Source organism: Lytechinus pictus, chromosome 16 (assembly GCF_037042905.1).
Source record: "Lytechinus pictus isolate F3 Inbred chromosome 16, Lp3.0, whole genome shotgun sequence".
In the NCBI taxonomy this organism is placed as follows: domain Eukaryota; kingdom Metazoa; phylum Echinodermata; class Echinoidea; order Temnopleuroida; family Toxopneustidae; genus Lytechinus; species Lytechinus pictus.
In genome coordinates, this window is record NC_087260.1 from 1,117,514 (window position 1) to 1,138,519 (window position 21,006).

The 21,006-nt window shown below is 37.0% G+C and overlaps 1 protein-coding gene across 1 annotated transcript; it reads left to right on the forward strand.

Moving 5' to 3' along the window:
* Nucleotides 1-239: 239 nt before the first annotated feature.
* Nucleotides 240-16,030, forward strand: LOC129279032 (conserved oligomeric Golgi complex subunit 7-like). The gene is made up of 10 exons (XM_054915144.2): nucleotides 240-339; nucleotides 2,371-2,415; nucleotides 2,700-2,840; nucleotides 6,831-6,920; nucleotides 8,750-8,818; nucleotides 11,226-11,261; nucleotides 12,092-12,212; nucleotides 12,691-12,773; nucleotides 14,244-14,354; nucleotides 15,842-16,030. The coding sequence occupies exons 2-10, from the start codon at nucleotides 2,392-2,394 to the stop codon at nucleotides 16,028-16,030; spliced, it is 864 nt and encodes a 287-aa protein (XP_054771119.2). The 5' UTR covers nucleotides 240-339; nucleotides 2,371-2,391.
* The last annotated feature ends 4,976 nt before the right edge of the window (nucleotides 16,031-21,006 follow it).

A 21,006-nucleotide genomic window follows, 5' to 3' on the forward strand; every position in this document is an offset into this window, starting at 1 on the left:
GCTAACAGACCAGACTACAATGAACATAGCATTTTATTATCATATCAATAATGTTTTTTGTGAATAATTATTGTACAGTCATTTTCAATGTCAGCACTGCTGCTATATTGAAAGCAGATGAGACAACATGAGGTACTCCTCTTGTTTACATTTATCCCTGTTTGCATTTGATTTGTTTCTACCTGCTATTCAGTCAAGCACATATAATCATTTTATATTATTTATGGTTGATTTTCTTATTTCTAGGACTTCTCCAAGTTTTTGGATGCCAACTTTGATGTAAAGGACTGGGTGAATGCTGCATTTAGGACACAGAAGGATTCTCCTGAACAAAAAGATGTTAGTAATCTATGGCCCACATTATCAACTACAATATACAGTTCACATAAAAAAGAGTTTAGATTTTGAAATTGTCCTATAAAATGAGATATTTGTAATATCCTGAAGCTTTTTCCATATCTATGAATTGTTATAAACCCCATTAAGCAAATGGCAGTATGACAGTTAGCAAATATTTCCGCTTGAGTGAGCACCACTTACTTTAAACAAATTGGTCAAAGACGATTTGCACAGAACTTGGAAATAGTTATATGGATAAAAGTTTATGTAAGTCTTAAAGAGCTTGTGGACTATAGCTCAGAAAATTGATTTGAAGATACCTTTTTGCTTTTTAAACTTGTTTCCTTGTCCAATATACTCTCTAAAGCAACAATGCCCCCCATCCACATACACCTAGACCATTGTGATGATATCTGGTTTACATGTAGCAAGTGATTTGCATAAAATGGCTAATGTTTGATTTTCTTCTGTTATTCCTATTCATGCAAGGGGAAAATTGTTTAGAAATAGATATTGAATGAACTATGAAATATAAACCCCTTTAAATGACAAAATTAAAAAAAAATATATATTCTGGGGGATGTCTGAAATAAACTTATGTTTACAGTGATTTGTTTCATGATAAATGTCCTTAAATTCAGCTAGCATAAAAAAGGTTAAAGTTGATTTTTCCTGGGGTTAAAATATTAATTTTGGTAGCAAAGCTGTGAAAGAATATTAAAGTGTATCTGTTTCATTTTCTTTTACTAAGAATGCAATAGAAAAATATGAGAAATGTACAGCATTGTTTGTTTGTTTTTCACCCTTGCCCCTTGACACAGCGTGAAAATTAGCATATTTTGCGAGTTTTACAGAAGTGGACAGTGCTCAGTCAAGTGTAACTATCTGCCAAAATGTTTAATACATTCATTTGATAGATAAGACCCAAACCCAAGAATATATATGTGGAAAAAATTATCCCCATGTTGTATATTTTTCAATTCCCAGGACTTTTTCAAAGTGAAAACTTTGTAGATTACTTTCGTTTGTGTCTTTAGCCTGGTTTACACCTTTGTATTTTTTAGCAAGACACAGCCTAACACAGCATACTACGCATCAAAATATTAGGTAGAAATCACACTGCTGCTAACAAGCTCATATAGAATTGTATTGTAAACCAGGGTGTTGAGAGCTAAGCCTGTCAAACAGAGGTAAATAGTTCTGCATGATAACAACGTTCTTCATTACACAAGATTTCACAAAAATTTACCTGATTTTTGCTAAGTTTTCTCTTGCTAGGCTGCAAGCTTCGTCAGAACTACGTCATGCGGTACCAGCTACAACAAAGGTTTGATGAAGCCGAGCAAGCAATAACTTAACAAAAATCAGGCAAATTTTTGTGATTGTGTAATGAACGTTTGTCTCATATCCATACACCAGTCAGATTTCAGTAATCTGCGTAGCTTTGGGCAGTATACCCAAAGAAGAATGAGCTCTGCATATTAAAGCTGTTCCCTAATGTTTTTGTTTTTTTCCTTGCTCTTGCTGCCACTCGTCTGTGATCATTTGGATTTTGGACAGATATTTGCCCCCCCCCCCCATTAGCTCTCCATCCCCATCTAATATCTGGAAACCGACAGTAAAACTGAAGACATATTTGTATAACTCTTCATATGTATAATTTCATAGTGTCCCCCTATCTCTCTTTCTCTCCTTGAGCATTTAGAATTGAATGGATTTGGCACCTTAGAAATCCATTATTTGATACCATCAAAGACATTCAGGCTATCTTCCTGGAGGATGATGTGAGATCAATATTCCTTCCTAAGATCCCAGCACACACTAAAGTTACTCCTCAATCAATTGATGAACATTGATAGACTGTGTTAAAACTTTGTAAGAACCCTAAATCTCAATTCCCACTGCATTCATCATTGAGACACCTTATGTTATCTCACTCATCATGTGGTAAATAATAATTTATGTATTAAAGATAAATTACAATCTCTTCAAATAATGAAAGTGACTTACTCCTTTTCAATCAATTTTTAGGCCCATGCAGCAACACTGGTTATGAAGTTGCAGCTCTTTATCCAGGTAAGCTATGAAAAGAATATACCATAATTGATTGTTTAATATAAAAAGTTAATGATAATGGTAATGATAATGATAGTAATGTTGATGATAACATGATGATAAGGAGGAGGAGAGAGGATGTGGACAAAGGAGGTTGATGATGAAAATGATGATGATGACTGCAGACAGTGGAGGAAGAGAGTGAAGGAGAGGAGGAAAACCAAATCATTTGGTTCATAGTCTTCTGGTCAGAAGATCTGATATTAACAATTATGAACAATGTGTTTTTATACTTTCACTGTTAGGAAGTAAATAACTCTTTGGAAGAGACGAGTCAGCAAGCATTACAGAACCTCCCTCGTGTTCTCCGAGATGTTGAGGCTGTGAGACAAGAAGCTGGCTTTCTCAAGGATCAGATGCAACTAGTCAAGGAAGACATCAAAAAGGTAAGTCTGTCAATCTGTCTGCCTGTCCATCCATTAGTCTCTCCAATTTCATCTTCATGTATATATCCATCAATTAGTCTCTCCCTTTTTATGTTTCTTCCCCTTTTATATCTGTCTTACAGACCATCTGTATACTGTTTGTCTATCTGTCTTTCTGTCATTTAGAATTTAGAATTAAAAATTGTGCAGCTTGTATCATTTCAAAAGCTGTAATAAAATATGATTGTGTCTCCTTTTTTAATGAAATTCACTGGTTACCAGTCCAAAAGGAATTAATGATAATTGCTTTGTTTGTTTGCATGTCCGTAGATAACCTAACACTACACTACATTTCAATCTTGTTTTCTCCAATCCAACAATCTCATTATTCATTAGGCACCTTGACAAAAGTTAGTCTTGTCTTTCATGTTTAGGAAATTGGCAAAGCCGATCTCCTAATATTAATATAAAAGTTAGGTCCTACCTTAATTCTTGCTCGCCAGAGGATAGAATGGGGTCCAGCCGCTCAGATAAATTGCACAAATCCCATGAATAGAAATATATACACTTCACAATTTCAAATAGAGTAGAAAAAGGGACAGATGTCACAATATGTCTCGCGAAGTAATGAGCTCATTAAATATGCAGAGAATATAGACTTCGAAGGAGTGGAAGTGACGGTAAGAAGTAAGAATGGAAAATGTAGAGAAATAGGTATAAATTGATCCTCCACAAGATTTGATTCGATCCTCACTAGCAGCTGGATGAGATGGTCAGCATGAGTGGACAGGACGAAGGCAGAGAGTAGAGTGATGATGTGGTGGAGAAAACAAGTTTGTTTTTTACCAACATCAGAAAAGGTGAGACAAAGAAATAAGCGCCAAAAAGGGTGGCAAAATACAGTTGAAAAGAACAAAGAAGAGAGAGGTAGACTGTGAGAAAAGCAAATATGCAAGCATCTCTGTAGTGATGTTGTATACCTGCAAGTTCATTGCAATAAACAAGGGACAATGAAAGGATGTTTGCTCCAAGTCTAAGAACAAAAGAAAGGTTGTTTCTCAATATAAGTATGTGTTTGCCAAGTAGATTTGAGCAGGAAATGAGTTGCCTTGTTCTGTGCTAGTACAGTATAGTAGTACATTGCACATATGGCATAAACAAGTTAGAATATAGACATGAAATTGGAAATAAAAGAAAGAATTTATATACATGTACAGTATGTTGAAATATAAATGAAAATATATACAAGGAAAGAATATATAGATATAGATATATAAAAAGATATAGTCAAGTCACTACAGTAGCTCCCCCCTAGATTTGTACCGAATAGAAATGTAGAAACAAATCGACAAGGGAAAGTAAAAGGGAACTTGGCTATATAAAACAAGCAAATAAAAGGGCTGGTAAACACCAGTGAAATTTGAGAAATGTTTCAACCGTCTCCGAAAAATTGAACGTACTTGGCAGGAAGCCTGACATGGCGACCAGAACGGGTCTTACGAATTTCGGGAGGCATGTGCTTGTCATCAGAATCCACTGCCAAGTCCATGGAGTTGGATTGTTCATGAACTTGGTCAGGTGGATTTTGATGATGAAATGAAGGAGTAGTAGCCTCCTGCTTGATGAAAGCCGGTTTCAGTCTGTCGACACAGACATTTTCATGTTTACCATTATAATCAATGATAAAATACTTGTCAGTGCGACGGATGACTCGGAAGGGTCCTCTGTATGGAGGCTGCAGTGGCTTTGTAACAGCATCATCTCTCAGAAAGATGTGAGATGAAGAATTGAGTTCAGGATGTACCTGTTTTCGAGTAGGAGTGGGATGTAATTCCCGCATCATTCTCTTTAGTCTGTGGGCATAGTTAGATGGGTCATCGGCAGCATCAATTTCTGAAGGAGCTACAAATTGTGCAGGTAGAGTGACAGTAGTCCCAAACACAAGTTCTGCTGCAGAGCATCCAATGTCTGCCTTGATTGCTGTGCGTATACCCAGCAAGACTAAAGGGAGTGACTCAGTCCAACGGACCTTGTTATGAGCTTTGAGAGAGGCTTTAAGTTGGCGGTGAAAACGCTCCACTAAACCATTCGCGGCAGGATGGTATGCTGTTGTGCGGATGCGTTTAGTGCCGAGGAGGTTGGTGAGTGCAAGGAAAAGTGCTGACTCAAATTGCCTACCTCTGTCAGTTGTGAGAGTAGTAGGTGCACCAAACACTGCTACCCATCTGGCCACAAATGCTCGTGCTACCGTCTCCGCAGTGATATCTGGGATAGGGATAGCTTCTGGCCATCTGGTGTAGCGATCAACACAAGTGAGAAGGTAATTGTTACCCTCTGATGAAGGAAGTGGGCCAACGAGGTCAATGTGCACATGAGAGAAGCGTGCATCAGGTGAAGTGAAAGTACCAAGTGGTGCTTTGTTGTGCCGATGTACTTTACACTTTTGACACTCGAGGCATGTTTTGGCCCATTTCCTGACATCAGCGTTGATGCTAGGCCAAACAAAGCGCTCCGTAATGAGCTTTTGAGTAGCTCTGATTCCTGGATGAGAAAGTCCATGAAGGGAATCAAAGATAGCTCTTCTACAGTATGTTTGAGTGGTACCAGTTACTAATGGGTAGCCTAGTAAATGCTCGAGCTAGCTTGCTCACACAAACAGCATCCATGTACTGGCTGTGCATCCCCAATTACTCTATGGGGTTTACATACTAGGCCACATCACGTTAGGTTAGTGGGGAATTCATAGGGCTTACTACATCCTTGGTATGGGATTACATAATAATACATGGGTCGAGGAACTACCACGGGGCTGCCTAGTATGTGTATTACACGAACAGCGTCCTAGCCTCCCCTACGTATGTTATGGTCATCTCACTGCCATGGCTGTTGGCATAGCCATACCAAAACAAGGGGGATTCATAGGGCTTATTACATCCTTGGTATGGGGTTACATAATAATCCATGGGTCGAGGAACTACCATAGCCATACCAAAACAAGGGGTATCCATTGTTAGTATGGGGTTACTAAGTGTACACTAAAGCACTGCCCATGGGTTTACATGTACATAGGAGAAGAGTTTAATAGGGTTAGGCAAATTGTTACATAAACTTGTTGGGGTTCCCCCATCCACTGTTTACACAGGGACTTAATCATTAGGGTAGGAAAGACTCAGGCATGTGGGCAGTTAGGCTGACAGGAGCAGTTGGGAAAGCAAGGGACAGCTTACTTTAATGCATGGTACATTAATGATGTACTCATATACCTGTTCCAACCCCCTTTCTCGCAATGTTTGCCAAGCCAGCCCCACAGTGCAATGAGAGGGGATTATGCAGATAGATTAGGGACCGTTATATACTGTTATGGGTCAAGGGATATATATAGTCCAAAACATTGATGCCTGCGCCGACCCAAGTTCTCATAGGCTTGTTCTATTATTGTATTTATCATGTTCACTTTTATATGGCCATTTATAATGCATGGGTATTGGCCTTCACTGTATATACACTACATCAGTATGATTGGTTGGAAGCTTAGTGTATCAATAAAATGGGAGCTATGGAGCCCCAATATAGTTGCACTGCAAGATTATGCTCTCCGTGTCGTCAATGGTTTTGCACCTATGTCATACACAATGCGTGGATCTCAGCCCCACTGTTGCTTTGTTGACCGCTCGCTACCAAGAGAGGGATTGATCGAGAGAGAAGCGCCCCGTAGCCCATTTTCCAAGTACTACCCATACCCCCCTCGAACTATAGTTGATATAAAAGAGAGAGAAGGATTGGAAAGCCCCTGTGAACCACACACCCCCCTCTATTTTCGCCACACTGGGGGCAGCGGTGGGATTGAAGAGCCAAGCTGGTTTTCATATCAATTGGTATATTTTATCATACAAAAATTACTGGGGAATGTCAAAAAGCTGCTATGATATTACTCTAATAGCAGGATACCAGCTTGTTAAAGGTGCTATATAAATGGCAAAATGTATGTAAATATAACTTTTTCCTTCATAGGTTGAGGAGGATACATCAGAGTCTATGAAGATGCTGTTGGAGATTGATACCATTAAATCTCGGATGAAGGCAGCATCTGATGCTCTCCAGGCAAGTATCCCAACCATTTAATGTAACCTACCAGGACCTCATCACATCCAATGAACAGTTTAAGAACCTTACCCGGTTGACTGCTGGACCTGGGTTGTTCCTATACAAAGTCTTGGGGATTACAGAATTCATGTAGTCAACACAACAAATTGTGTTGATCATCTTTGCAGCATGCAGGATTTGACACCCAATTGGTTGCTCTATGTAGAGGATTAAAAAGTAAAAGAAGCAGACTTCCTGCTATACATTGGAGGGAAAAGTTGTCAAAACTTGGTTAAGTATTTTGCTAAACTATTCAAATTTATGAATGGTTCTTGCAGTATCCAGTGATAGGTATTTCATTAACCCTTTATTAATAATTTGAGTACAGTAGTTGTAATCCAGTTTGTTAGTTGCTGTCAGTGAGTCTCATGCAAACTTCTTGACGTAATGATATGATAGAGGTTACCTTGTGACATTGTTTAAAATTATACATACAATTTATGTTTGAATCTTATTTCTCTCAAATGAAAGTGGGTTTTTTTTTTTTTTTTTGGGGGGGGGGGTGGGGGAGCGAGGGCTAAATGTTCTCCAATGTATTGAAACACAAAATAACCATAAGATTCTGGGGCCTGTTTCTCAACACTGGGGCAAGTTGGTCATATCTTTATCTACATGTACTAACCATGGAGTTCCAATCTTAAAACCATTTCACAAAGGCTTCCTAACTAGAATTCCTTGAGATCAATACTATCAGCAGAAAGAGCAGGAGAGACATAGCCTTAGTCACAAAATAGCATAATTTTCAAAAAGCAAAATTATGATAAAACTGCAATTACTGTGATGAATCAGGATATACATCTAATGAAAATAACGATGAATGTTAAATATGCACCATACATATTTAAACCATGACGACTGGAGCATTCTATTGCTGAGAAAATGAAATTATGAATGATTTATTTCATGATTCAAATGATTCCAAATATCATCAAGACATAGTGTAACAAATTGTTTAAATCTTTGGATACCAAAACATGATTTGACAAATTCTATGCATTATGTATTCAAATGTTGATAAGGGTCTGAAAAGAAAGAATGAGTCAAATTATGGATGACCGATGTGGCAGAATCTTTATTGATTCAATTAATTTACTATTTCAATATGAATGTTTTTATGACGTTTTACCAAGAGTTCTTTTATATACTAGTAGTTCCTGTGCATTACAGTATCTGTATTGAATGATCTATCCCTCTTGTTTTGCAATGTAATTTCAATTTCTATGATTGATTATGTAAGATTCAAATTTTCAAATTTCAAGGCACTTTTGCATGTCATAGTCTTCCCACATGTTGTCACTACATCATTACGAAAAAAGTTGTGACGGGTTTGGAGGTGTCATAAAAATTTAGTCAGGTTGTTGTCCCCGATTTTTGCAAAGAGGGCTTCTTTAAACGGTAAGTGGACAAGTAGCTCACTATTTCTGTTTTTTTAGGAAAGATGTTTTATGACGGTGTTGAGAAACAGACCTCTGACTGAAATATCAAATCAGAAAAACAAGTTTATCCTTTACCACTGACCATGTGTCTCAATTTGTTTGTACACCCACAAAAGTTGTTTTAAAAAGTGGAGTAATTGTAATCCAGGAACGTACTTTTTTTTACTGTAGTTTCTTGTTCATTTGATTCAATTTTTTTATGTTACTGGATTGGTAGGTTACCGGTAGTTGGTTGCTCATATGTTCATGTGCTTTAATCTGCAAACAGTGCTAGATTTTAATCTCTTTAATAAAGGAAGTGTTGATGTGAGTTGAATTGATTGATTTTATTGAATTGAATTTATTAAACAGGAAGCTGATAACTGGACTACCTTGATGGCTGATGTAGATGAGGTATTTGCTAGTCAGGATGTTCAGCTGGTATGCATTCTCATTTTGTAAAGAAATTTATTATTATTTTTTTTTTGTCTTGCAAGAATATAATAGGTGCCTGTTTTCCGATGATGGCGGCGGCACCATCAACATTGAAGTCTTATTAAACCAAATGTTAAGTTTTTGACATGTCATCATAACTTAAAAGGTATTTGGACCTATTTCATGAAACTTTGACATAATGGTAATCAAGTTCATGTAGTACTGAACACCCTGGCTGAGTTTTGGGTTACATGACCAAGGTCAAAGGTTATTTGGGGTCAATGAACTTTTGCTATGATGGGGGTATTTGTTGAATTGTCATCATAACTTTGAAGCTTTATGGATCTAGTTCATGAAACTTGGACATAAGATTAATCAAGTATTACTGAGCATCCTTTGTGAGTGTCAGGGCACATGATCAAGGTCAAAGGTCATTCAGGTTCAATGAACCGAGATTATATATTCTTGATTCATTCTTGGATGCGTCCGATTTGTAGTTTAGAAGTATATCGGGGGAATCAACAATAAAATCTTAACCAAGGTTAAGTTTTTGGATGTCATCATAACTTTTAAGTATTTGGAACTAGTTCATGAAACTTGGACATACATGTAAGGAGAATCAAATATCAGGGAACATTCTGCGTGAGTTTCAGATCATATGACCAAGGTCAATGGTCACTTTAGGTCAATGAACTTGTCTATGTTGGGGGGATTTGCTGAATTGCCATCATAACTTTGAAAATTTATGGGTCTATTTCATGAAATGTTGACATAAAGGTAATCGAAATATCATTGATCATCTTTCACAGTTCTTGGGTCTCATGATCAAGGTCAAATGTCATTTCGGCTGAATGAACATGTAGTATTTTATTATCATATGAATTATTGAATGAATTTATTAAATAGTCATTTTCAAAGCCAGCACTGCTGCTATATTGAATCATGTTATGCAGGTGAGACTGCTAGAGGCATCGTGGTGTAGCGGTTGTGACTCTCGCCTTGCATTTTAGAGGGTCGTGTGTTCGAATCCCACCATGGCCTAGCGTCCTTTGGCTAGGCATCAATCCACACTTTGCCACTCTCCACCTAGGTGTTAAATGGGTACCCGGTAAAGCCTATGTAGTATGCCTAGCAAAATTTGAGTTTATGAACTCTTTTTTTTTTTTTATGCTCCCCAGGGAGTGGAGAAAGTACAAACATTGTATGCGGGCTTGTCAGGATCCAATGACCGGGGTAATAATATATCTGTAAAGCGCTTTCAGAGACATCGTTCCGATGTATTAAGTGTTATACATGTATAAAAGCAGATTATTATTATTATTGTTAGTCTTAATTTTATAAAGTGTCCCGACAGGTTAAAGTCAGTGAATTTCTTGTTTGTATTATGATTGTTTTCCAATGTATTGTATTAGACTACGAAATGTTTGTTTCACTTGATTCCTTTATTACGCTATCATGGTAGCAAATGCTACATTTAATCACATAGATAAAGTCATAAAACAAGGTGGTTTCTTTCAAATGGTTCAGCGCCTATATGGCAGCACAACTAAAGCAGGGGTAATAATAGCAGCACTTTGTATCCTCAGGCAAAAGTGTTTCTTTTTTGTATTGGTCATTTATTTTGTATTCACTTTTTTGATAAGTGAATTTCAGGCCTAAAAATGTGCCTAAAAATTGAATTTTCTTCCTCTATTTTCTCTTGCGAATTGTGCAAACCTTTCTATTTTGAGCCTCAATAATATCTATATCACCATGAAGCTGAAATTCTGTACTTTCTCACAATCTCACTCTTGATACATGGCACCTTTTAATTGGGTCAAGATCTTACTTTTCCCACCAAGGTACATTGAACAAGACAAGATTTCTCAAAGTTTGGAATACCGGTAACATGAATTCCAGAGTTCTGATTGGCTGGATAAGGTCTCAAAACAACGGGTTATTTTATAAAGATATTACCATATGTGGAGTATGATCTGGGGGGGGGGCAGCATAGGAAAGGTAAGAGCAGTTGACGGGGGCTAAATGGCGTTGTTGCTTGGCTTCCTTTTCTTTTGTTCCCACTCCATTTGTAGTAGCATACATGATGATAGCAGGCAGGTTGTGCAAGTCATCTGTAGTAGTTTAATGGATAAATGCTATTCTATCAAAGTTAAATTCATTTCAATTTGCCTGTTTCAGAATTTTGTGGCTTTTCTTTGCATTCTTTGGATTGATTATTAGTGAAATTCCTATTCGCATACTTGTTAGAATGTTATTTTCTGAAATATTTTATTGGAAGACGAGTCTCATTTCAAACTGTTCTATTCACCATGAACTGTTTTGTTTTCATTAGGTACTTTTCTTTTGCTCTGGGCCAATGACTTTATAAGTGTTGTAAACTGTATTTTATTTTGCTTTTTTGAAATATCTACAGATAGCAAACAAATTACTGGCAATGCAGCATAGTCTGGTAAGAAGAAAATGTGAATCATTCATGTTAAGTTGTTTTACATGTCATATGATGCCGAAAACTAGTTATTGTACCAAGTTCCATTTGTGGTGAGAACAAAAATAAAGATGAAAACTATGGTGATCAGAAAATAACATTAAATTGAAAATTGTTGCTACCATGTTTGAAATTTGATTAATGACGTTTATACATGTTTGTTAGTTCAGTGTGGCGACTTTGATAAGAGATGTCAGAGTCTGGAAGTTTGTGTGAATCATTGAGAAGATCCAAACTTCTCATGATAGGCTGAGTTACAGAAAGCTTAGTGATTAATTGTTTTGATCAGTACAATCAATCAGTCTTAAGATCAGTCTTAAAATCATATATTATGGGAGCATTATTAAAAAAATGAAACCTTTGGAACAAGACAGCTTGATCCATCTAGATCCTCCAATTGGCAATGTGACAAAGATCTGTGATGTCACATGTGAACAACTTTTCCATTGCTTTTGTATATCACTTAAAATGCCTCTTTTATTGAATCTGTCAGTAGATCATGAATTTTTATATAGGAGGGCTTGTAATGCAGATTTTCAAAGAATATATTATGGATAAAGAGATATTTTGGGAGTATTTTATAGTCTATCAAAGGGAAAGTTGTTCACATCACACATATATGTCGCATTGCCATTGGGAGGATCTCCATAGCAAATAGTGATAGGAATATTCAAATGCTCATAACTTTCTCATTATTTGTCTGATTTTTCTCAAACTTTCTTATATAGTAAACTTGACATCCTTGTATGAGAAAATGCCGTTAAATAAATTTGTCACTGGTATGTTTTGTGCAGAGTATGTTGGCTCATTGTGGTGATTATGACGAGAGATGTCAGAGTCTGGAAGTTTTAAAGAATCGTTTAGAAGCTCTTCTCAGTCCTCAACTTGTCAGTGCCTTCAATTCACATTCACTCGGTGAGTAACTATTACAAAATACTCTTCTCACAATTTTGGGTCTGGCATGCATTAATGAAATGTTGTGTAACTTTGAAATCACATGCACAGGCATCTTAAATTTGGTCTCAAAATTTACTTATTATAAAGAAAACGATCAAGAAACAACGTGGTGTCTGCTCTTTGTGTTGTGAACATGTTTCACTAAACTTTTAGGGGGTGGATACCGCTCCAAATTAAACAATAAAAATGGGATAAAACTCACTCATCTTTCTTTTTCTTTGTTTGCTGGAATAAGAAAATATAATTGTATGTACTTTTCTCCCTTTCAAACTGACCAAATGGTCCACTATGGCAAAAGAAAATGATGAAAGAAGTAAGGACAATTAACATTTCTGATTTAACATTTAGGAAGATATCAATTATGTTTTGATTAAATATTGAGGCCCCAAAATAATTCTTCTAACTGCATCCTACATGTATATTATTTCTTTGCCAGAGGCTACACAGAAATATGTGAAAATATTCAAGGACATGGAGAGACTGCCAGAGCTCAAGAATTATTATTACAAATGCCATAAGGTAGGTCCATTCAAATGTATTATTATTATTATTTGTAATAATGAGTTTTCTTTCTTTTACTTTTCCTTTGTCATCTTTATTCAATTTTTGTTGCATCTGGTCAGTTGAGGGGAGGAAGGTCTGTAGACCAGTCATTAGATTAACCTTTTCCATACCCAGGCACCGCCAAATATAATGATATTGATAAATAATGAAAATGATGATAGTAATGATGATGAAAGTGATGATGATGATGATGATAATAGTAATAATGAAAATAATGAATACTAATAGTAACTGTAATAGATATAGACAGATTATCACAGGTAAGGAATTATTATATTAATTAAAAGAGATCAATCTCTCTCTCTGTACCACTCCAAACTTGCTTGCAACTGTACTTGTGCATGGATTTTTATTTACACAGGAAATGTACCAAATGACATTTTCCTTCCAAGGAATTGTGATTTTGGAAAAACAAGGATCTTATTAATTTGTTTACAATTTTTATGATCGTCATTTTGAAACATTGTTAATATGAGTTAACCCTAATTCTCCCGGGGGGGGCCATAATGGCCCCCCCCCTTGACAATTTTCGCGATATATCTGCTGCGCAAATTTTTTTGACCTTGCCGCTCACTGACTTTTTACTTTCAAGTCTCGCGCAAATTTTGAGACCAAATTTGTGACGCCCGGGTACACGGTTACGACATTACGCAACATTATGTAAGTGCATGTCAGACCCAAAATTGCTCATAAACGTGATTTCATGTACAAATCCAATGCAAATTGTGTATTTAGCCAAAATTCATAAATGTATCATTATTTCTACTTTTACTGATTAAACTGAATTAATTTTGCCTTGTTTATGATCAGAACTAAGTCTGGAATGATTTCCATTGAAAAAACAATAAAAAACAAAAAGTAAAAAAACAAAGAAATACATAAGAAATTCATAAAACAATAAAATACATAAGAAATTGATTTCCGAACCGAAGTTTTTTTAATTGCGATTGTTAAGATTGCTGCAAAGAATTTTTTTACCAAAAATTAGCATTCTAGGAGCTTTATTTAGTGAATTATAGCAAAAAGTATGATTTATGCATAAATTAGCATAATTAATTCATATAAAATAAAATCTCATTATTTTGGAAAATTTTACCATACAGCCTTGTAGATTACATCGCACACTACCAGTGTGCAAATTTTTGCGTCGCTCGCGCAATCGGCGGCCGAGATCTTAAGGGGGGGCCATAATGGCCCCCCCCCGGGATTGACAAGAATCAAAATACCCCGGGAGATTGAGGGTTAAGAAAGGACATAACCATGTTTTGAACCGAACTAGTATTATTATGCTGATTCTGGCCTGAAAGTGGAAGCATAAGTCTTTCTATTCTCATTCTTGAAATGTTACTTTAAAAGATTCATGTAAATGAATATTGTTATTACATGTATTAGTATTATTGTCATCTCTCTTTATCTATTCAATAGAGTTCCTTATTACTACAGTGGCAGCAGCTACAAGAAACAAACAGAGAAAAGGTTCTTGCAGAATGGTTGTCAACATTCTATGAAACATTGCTTACAACGTGGCATAGAGAGGTAATATATTTACTACCAACAATAAGGGTCAGGGATAGGGCTGTTAATATGCAGCTGTTAGAAACAGTTAGATTAATATATAACTGTTGCATATTCTAAATGTATTTATAGATATGGGTTATGTAAAAAACATATGAATACATTATGCTATATGCCAGCAAGCAATCATCTGGAAGGAATGTACAGGAAGTACAAAATTTTATTGCATTGATGAAAAAGAGGCTTGTATGTGTAATAATTATGTACATATGCCTTCAGAGCTTCTATCTGATCTATGAATGAACCCTTCCTCTTCATGTTATCTCAAAATGTAAAGTAGGTATTGAAATTTAACCTAAATGTAGAAAATATTCTGATGGCCATGTTATCAGACCAGTGGCGTACCTAGGATTTTCCACAGGGGGGGCAAAACCGTCCGCCAAAAAATTTGACAAGGAAAAAAAAAAAAAAAAAGTTCTTCAAGCTCGTCAGGGGGGGGGGGCAAAAAAGGTCTTTCAAGCTCGTCGGGGGGGGGGGGGGGAGGGGGCAGGGATACGTCCTTTGCATGGGTTGTGGCTCGTCAGGGGGGGGCAGACTGCCCCCCCCCGTAGGTACGCTAGTGTATCAGACCATTGAAGGTCACAGCAACTTCATTGAATCTTGATCTTAAATCCAGCCTATTCTCTGTATTCTATTAATCTCCCCTGGAAGTACATTTTTTTAAGGTTAACCCTGGATTATTTAAATGGACCCTCGATGAATTTCTTCACTACGTATGATTATTTTTTACTTTTGCCGGTTTGAATAGATCTATTTTATGCTACCGGGTATTTATGATCACAAACGATTCATCAAGATAATGATCAAAATAAAGTAAAAAAACGACAGGAATTTTAGAAAACAGTAAAATACAAAGGAAATTAATTATGTTTTGACATTTGTTGTAGATATTTGTTAGAAATGCAAAAATTTATATTTTCACCCAAAATTAACATTCTATTCTTCTAGCTAACATGTAAAGTGAGTTAAAGGCAAACAAAAATGCACAAAATAACACATTGAGGCCAAATTTCATACACTTATTTACATAATTGATTAATTAAAAATACAACAAAATTGAAAATTTTACTGTAGTTTACATCCGGCTCTACGGACCTGCAAATTTTGCCACCGATTGCAAAATCAGAGACCAACATTGGAAGGGGTGGTCATATTACCTCCCCCCCCCCCCTGAATTATCCTTGTCTGAAATAACCCAGTTGAAAAAGGTTTAAGATCTAATTGTTCAAACTTTATGCGAAATAAAGAATTGATCTTGGTATACTTACTCTAGTTTTTTTTTTTTTTACGTTCTCATACAATTTTGACATGTACATGTAGGTTCAATGGTCAGGTTTTCATTTGTACAATTCTGGTGATCTGTGAGCTCTTGACCAAGACATTGTTCAGTCTTAAACCTTCTCTACAAGCTTGTATGACCTCATATAATATTTTGACCTTCTCTGTAGGTACAATGGTGTGATCAGGTTTTCCCTGATGCAGTTCTGATGGTCTGTGAGCTCTTGACCCAGACATTGTTGAGTCTTCAACCTTCTCTACCAGCTTGTATGGACTCTGCCTTGCAAGACAATGCTCTCCTCAACCTCATTGAACTCAGACAGGTAACCTTAGTTAGACCCAGTGTTTTAATTGCCTGATGAATTATATAATTCTCATAGAATATTACAGCGATCATCTTATTTGGTAGCTTGTAGCCTAGATTACATATCACTATGAGTTATTGTGCAAAAATTAGAAAACACTAACACGGTCAGACCTCTTTTATCCGGACACGTTGGGACCAGCACCAATCCGGATAAGGGATTTATCAATTTCTGGGAGACCCAAATTAAATACACGCAGCTGCCTCCCCCAGTGGTAGGTACACATACTCTATTGTAGTGGGCGTACACATACAGTATTTTACTGCTGTCAGTTAATAGGCATTTAATGTATGGAAATGAAATCAACTGGTCGTCAAAACTCTTGGATAATGTACCTGCTGAAAGGATTGAGGAATAAAGCAAGCATATACACTACCGCTCAAAGGTTTTGGCACATCGGTACGGTAAACGGTAAGGCCAGCAGAGCCATCGGAAAATAACCTCGATCCTTCATTGCGGTTTTCTGCTTCGGCGAGAGACCGCGATCCGCCTTCGGTTAGCCAGCGGTGACGCTTCGGTGAGGCACCGCTGGGGAAGAGAGAGCGGCACGCACGGAACGGTCCGATTCCGATGGGCTGGGCGCGTAATTAGAGCTGCATTGTGACGCAACAATGCTCATACCGAACGGAGCTTAGCTTGATGAATGCTGAATTTGTATGCATCTTTTTTATTCGAAATATTGTAATGGTGAGACGGTGGTGCTCTAATAATAAATAATGAGGATGAAAAGTGTGTCTGTGGATTCCATATTGATATTTGAAACCCTTGTTCTTACATGTACATCTAATAGTCCGGGTTATAATTGAGCAAGGTGCCACAAGAAAAAGGAGAAATTTTCATATAGTGCTTCTAGACCAGTTTTTTACGCTGAATATGAATATATGAGGTAACCAGGCTGTATCCTGAAAATTAACCCGTGAGGGCGCTTTTTTCAAAATGGCCGCCAAATTTTCAGAACATTTGAATTTTCGTACATAGATTTTGACATAAATATTCCATTGCCACAAAATTAGTGTCATATGAAAGACAAATAAATGTTCTACAATTTGGTACTATTTATAGGGGATAAGTAGGTCATTTGGCTGAGATTTTAAGTAGAAAACTGCATTTTTTGTCATTTTTTCCCAAAAATTGAAAATTTTGCAAATACATGATTTTACATAATTCTGAGAAAAATGAATGAATTACCTTGAAATGTTCCAGAAAACTTTATTGACATACTATTATCATGTGGATGAAATTCCAACTCTGTATCATTCTTCTTAGCAAATTTATAAGGTATCAAACTTGAATACTTCAATTTCAGAAATGTCGCTTTTTGTATGCATTTCCATAGACTAATACGTATAACATGTACTGTACATGTATAATATGTATAATGAATAGTTTAATAAAATTTAAATGCAATTATCTCCGCTTTTTAACCACTTGGAGAGTTAAGAGTAGGCTTTTCTCTATCAGCTACATAAAACAAAATGTTGGCACATCGAGGCCTAACACTCTCATGGGGTGGGGGTGTCGAAGCCCCCCCCCCCACCCCCTTTGGCTATATCATGTTGTTGTATATTGTCTATTAATTGGAAAATCACTATTTTTTGAAGCACCCATCGAGGCAAAAGGCATTTCTGCTATACAGTACAGCCACTTTAATTACTTTGAAACCACTTGGAGAGGAAAAGAGTAAGCTTTGTCATGTTTGTTCTACCAGCTATATCAAAAGAAGTGGCACGTACATCGAAGCCAACCCCTCTCCGGGGGGGGGGGCGCTGGGGAAGTCACCCCTCCCCCTTTTGCTTATTGCCAATGTATTTGGAAATTCACCATTTTGGACCCAACATTAAGGCAAAAAAGCGTTTGTGCTTATTAGTATTTTATTAATTTGAGAGAGTAGAGTTTGTTCTACCAGCTACATAAATAAGCGCTAGCACATCGAACCCTAGCCCTCTCAGGGGCTGTCTAAGTCACCCCCTCCTCTATATCATGTATGTTGCCTATTTATTGGAAATTTCACCATTTTGGATCACCCATTGAGGCATAAGGGCGTTTCTATATCATACAGCCAATTTTATTTTCTTGCAATTACTTTGAGAGAAAAGCGTAGGCTTTGCTCTATCAGCTACAAATTATTAAGAAGCGCTGGCACATCGAAAAATATCCCTCTCAGGGGCTGTCTAAGTCAACCCCTCCCCCTCTATATCATGTATATTGCCTATTTATTGGAAATTACACCATTTTGAATCACCCATTGAGGCAAAAGTGCGTTTCTACTATATAGCCAATTTCATTTTCTTGCAATGACTTGGAGAGGAAAGAGTAGGCTTTGCTCTATCAGCTGCATATAAAGAAGTGCTGGCAAATAAAAGCCTACCCCCTCCGGGAGGCTGTTGAAATCACCCCACCCCTTTTGCATTATTGCCTATTTATTGGAAAATTCACCATTTTGGAGCCCCCATTTAGGCAAAAAGGCATTTCTGATATAGTTCTGCCACTATTACTGCCTTGAAACCACTTAGGGAGTAAAGAATAGGTTTTGCTTTATCATCTACATAAAAAGATGTGCTGGCAAATAAAAGCCTACTCCCTTTAGGGGACTGTCGAAATTACCCCCCCCCCCCTTGAAATTCACCATTTTGGAGCCTCCATTGAGGAAAAAAGGCGTTTCTGATATATAGTTCTGCCACTTTTAAATCCTTGAAACCATTTAGGGAGGAAAGAATAGGTTTTGCTTTATCAGCCACATATAAAGAAGTGCAGGCAAACAGCAGGAGGCTGTCGAAATCACCCATCCCTTTTGCATTATTGCCTATTTATTGAAAAAATCACCACTTTGGAGCCCCCATTGGGACAGATAGTCATTTCTGATTATGTTTCTGCCTTTTTTCACCCTTGAAAACGCTTGGAGAGAAAAAAAAGGCTTTGCTTTAACAGCTACATATAAAGACATGCTCGCAAATAAAAGCCTATCCCCATCAGAGGGCTGTTGAAATCACCCCACCCCTTTTTCATTATTGCTTATTTATTGGAAAATTCACCATTTTGGAGCCCCCATTGAGGCAAAAAGGCGGTTCTGATATATAGTTCTACCACTATTACCGCCTTGAAACTACTTGGAGAGGAAAGAGTAGGCTTTCCTCTAACAGCTACATATAAAGAAGTGGCTCTACTATATACATGTACCAGAAACACTTTTTTGCCTCAATGGGGCTCCAAAATGGCGAGTTTTCCAATGAATTGGAAAAAATCGTAAAAAAGGTGGGGTAACATCTATATAGTCCCCTGAAGTGGGTCAGGTTTCGATATGGCAGCAATTCGTTATATACAGTGCGTCCCAAAAAAAACTATACACTTTTGAAATGGCTGCCAAATAAAAAATGTAGCACTTTGGGGGAAAAGACTTATAAATATGGAAAGCCAATAAAGCCAACTTTCAAATGACACCAAAAAGTTGGAAAACTATTCATGCTTGAGCGAGCACTGCCCACTGAAACAAAGGGTATGAAAATTAGGGTTGGCCGGAATTAGCCTTCCAATTTCTTTCATTTTTTTTTTGTTTGGCACTTAAATGTTGAGGGTTATTTGGTGAATTAAAGATCATTTGTGATCAGTTTGTTGTTTGTGAAAATTTAATGCGTTATTAAATTGAAATTTAATGCATGAGTGATCATGAATTGCAATTTTTAGTGCAGCATTTTGTCTTTATCATGTGGATCTCAACAATGTGTTCATGAGAGTCAGGAGAAGAGGGGGTAATATGACTTAGGTAGGTGAAGTATGTTGATGGGATAAAGGTCAACAGAACATTTAAGCAACCCCTCTCTCCATCTCAACCCCCACCCCCCCCCCCCACTTCTCTCCTGAGAGATTAAGCTCGGCTAGACTGGGCAGGAATTAGCCTTACAGTTTTTTGGAGTGGTTAGTCCTTTGGAACTTGCTAAGGTAAGGGTGTTAAGCTAAATTGATGAGTAAGATAAGTTTTGGGTTCTTAGGCAAATTTCACGAGTTACTAAATTAAAATTTAATGCATGCGTGAACCGGAGTTGTAATTTTAGTGTAGCATATTCATCTTGTGGACCTCAGAAGTGTGTTCGTGAGAGTCAGAGTAATGTGATGGTACCTGTTACAAGCAAGAGGGCGAGATATGCTAAGACTTTGTTAAAAGGGCATTCCTCTTCTTTTTGTCCTTTTTACAAATTAATAGTCAAATGTACCATCCCTTCTCCACCTCCATTTCCCAGCCCCCCCCCCCCTCTCTCTCTCTCTGTCTCTTTTCCTGGATTGTAGCCTATTCAAAACTTAACTGCCAAGTGACCGGTGGCTGATGGTCATTTTTTTTATTGAATCATTACCAAGAAATTTAATGATTATGATGATTAATGAAATAATTAATTGAAAAAAAATGAATGTTTGATTGATCACATTGCACATTGAATGAGTTGATTTACTAATAAATTGTTGATTCAATGATTGATAGGAAAAAGTTGATGCCCCAATTCAGAATTTATCATTAAATCGACATTCTGCTCTGGACTTCACGCATACATGACAATAGCCATCAGTCTCACAACAGGAGGGGAGGATGGGAAAGAGGGAGGGGGCGGGGACTCAATGTTCTGTTGACCCTTATTCCATCAACCTGCTTCTCCCACTTAAATCCTATCTCACCCCCCTATCCTCCAGACTCCCATGAACACATTGCTGAGATCCACATGATAAAGTTGAAATGCTGCCAAAAAAAGAGATCCAAATGATAAAGTTGAAATGCTGCCCCAAAAGTATAATTTATGCTCACTAATGCATTAAAGTTCAATTTAATAATTTATGAAATTTGCTTATGCAACCAAAACTGGTCATGGTTGATCATTAATTTATCACAACGCCCTTAACTTTGTAAGTTTAAAAGGATTTGCCTCTTAAAAACTGACACAAATTGGAAGGCTAATTCCAGCCCACCGTAATTTTCATACCCTTTG

What these genes read in the sequence shown, in the direction of transcription:
- LOC129279032 (XM_054915144.2), top strand. Translation starts at nt 2,392, where the DNA reads ATGAAGTTGCAGCTCTTTATCCAG. An exon ending in ATTATTACAAATGCCATAAG is followed by an intron (nt 12,774 to 14,243) that starts GTAGGTCCATTC and finishes TCTATTCAATAG; the next exon opens with AGTTCCTTATTACTACAGTG. An exon ending in TTACAACGTGGCATAGAGAG is followed by an intron (nt 14,355 to 15,841) that starts GTAATATATTTA and finishes CCTTCTCTGTAG; the next exon opens with GTACAATGGTGTGATCAGGT.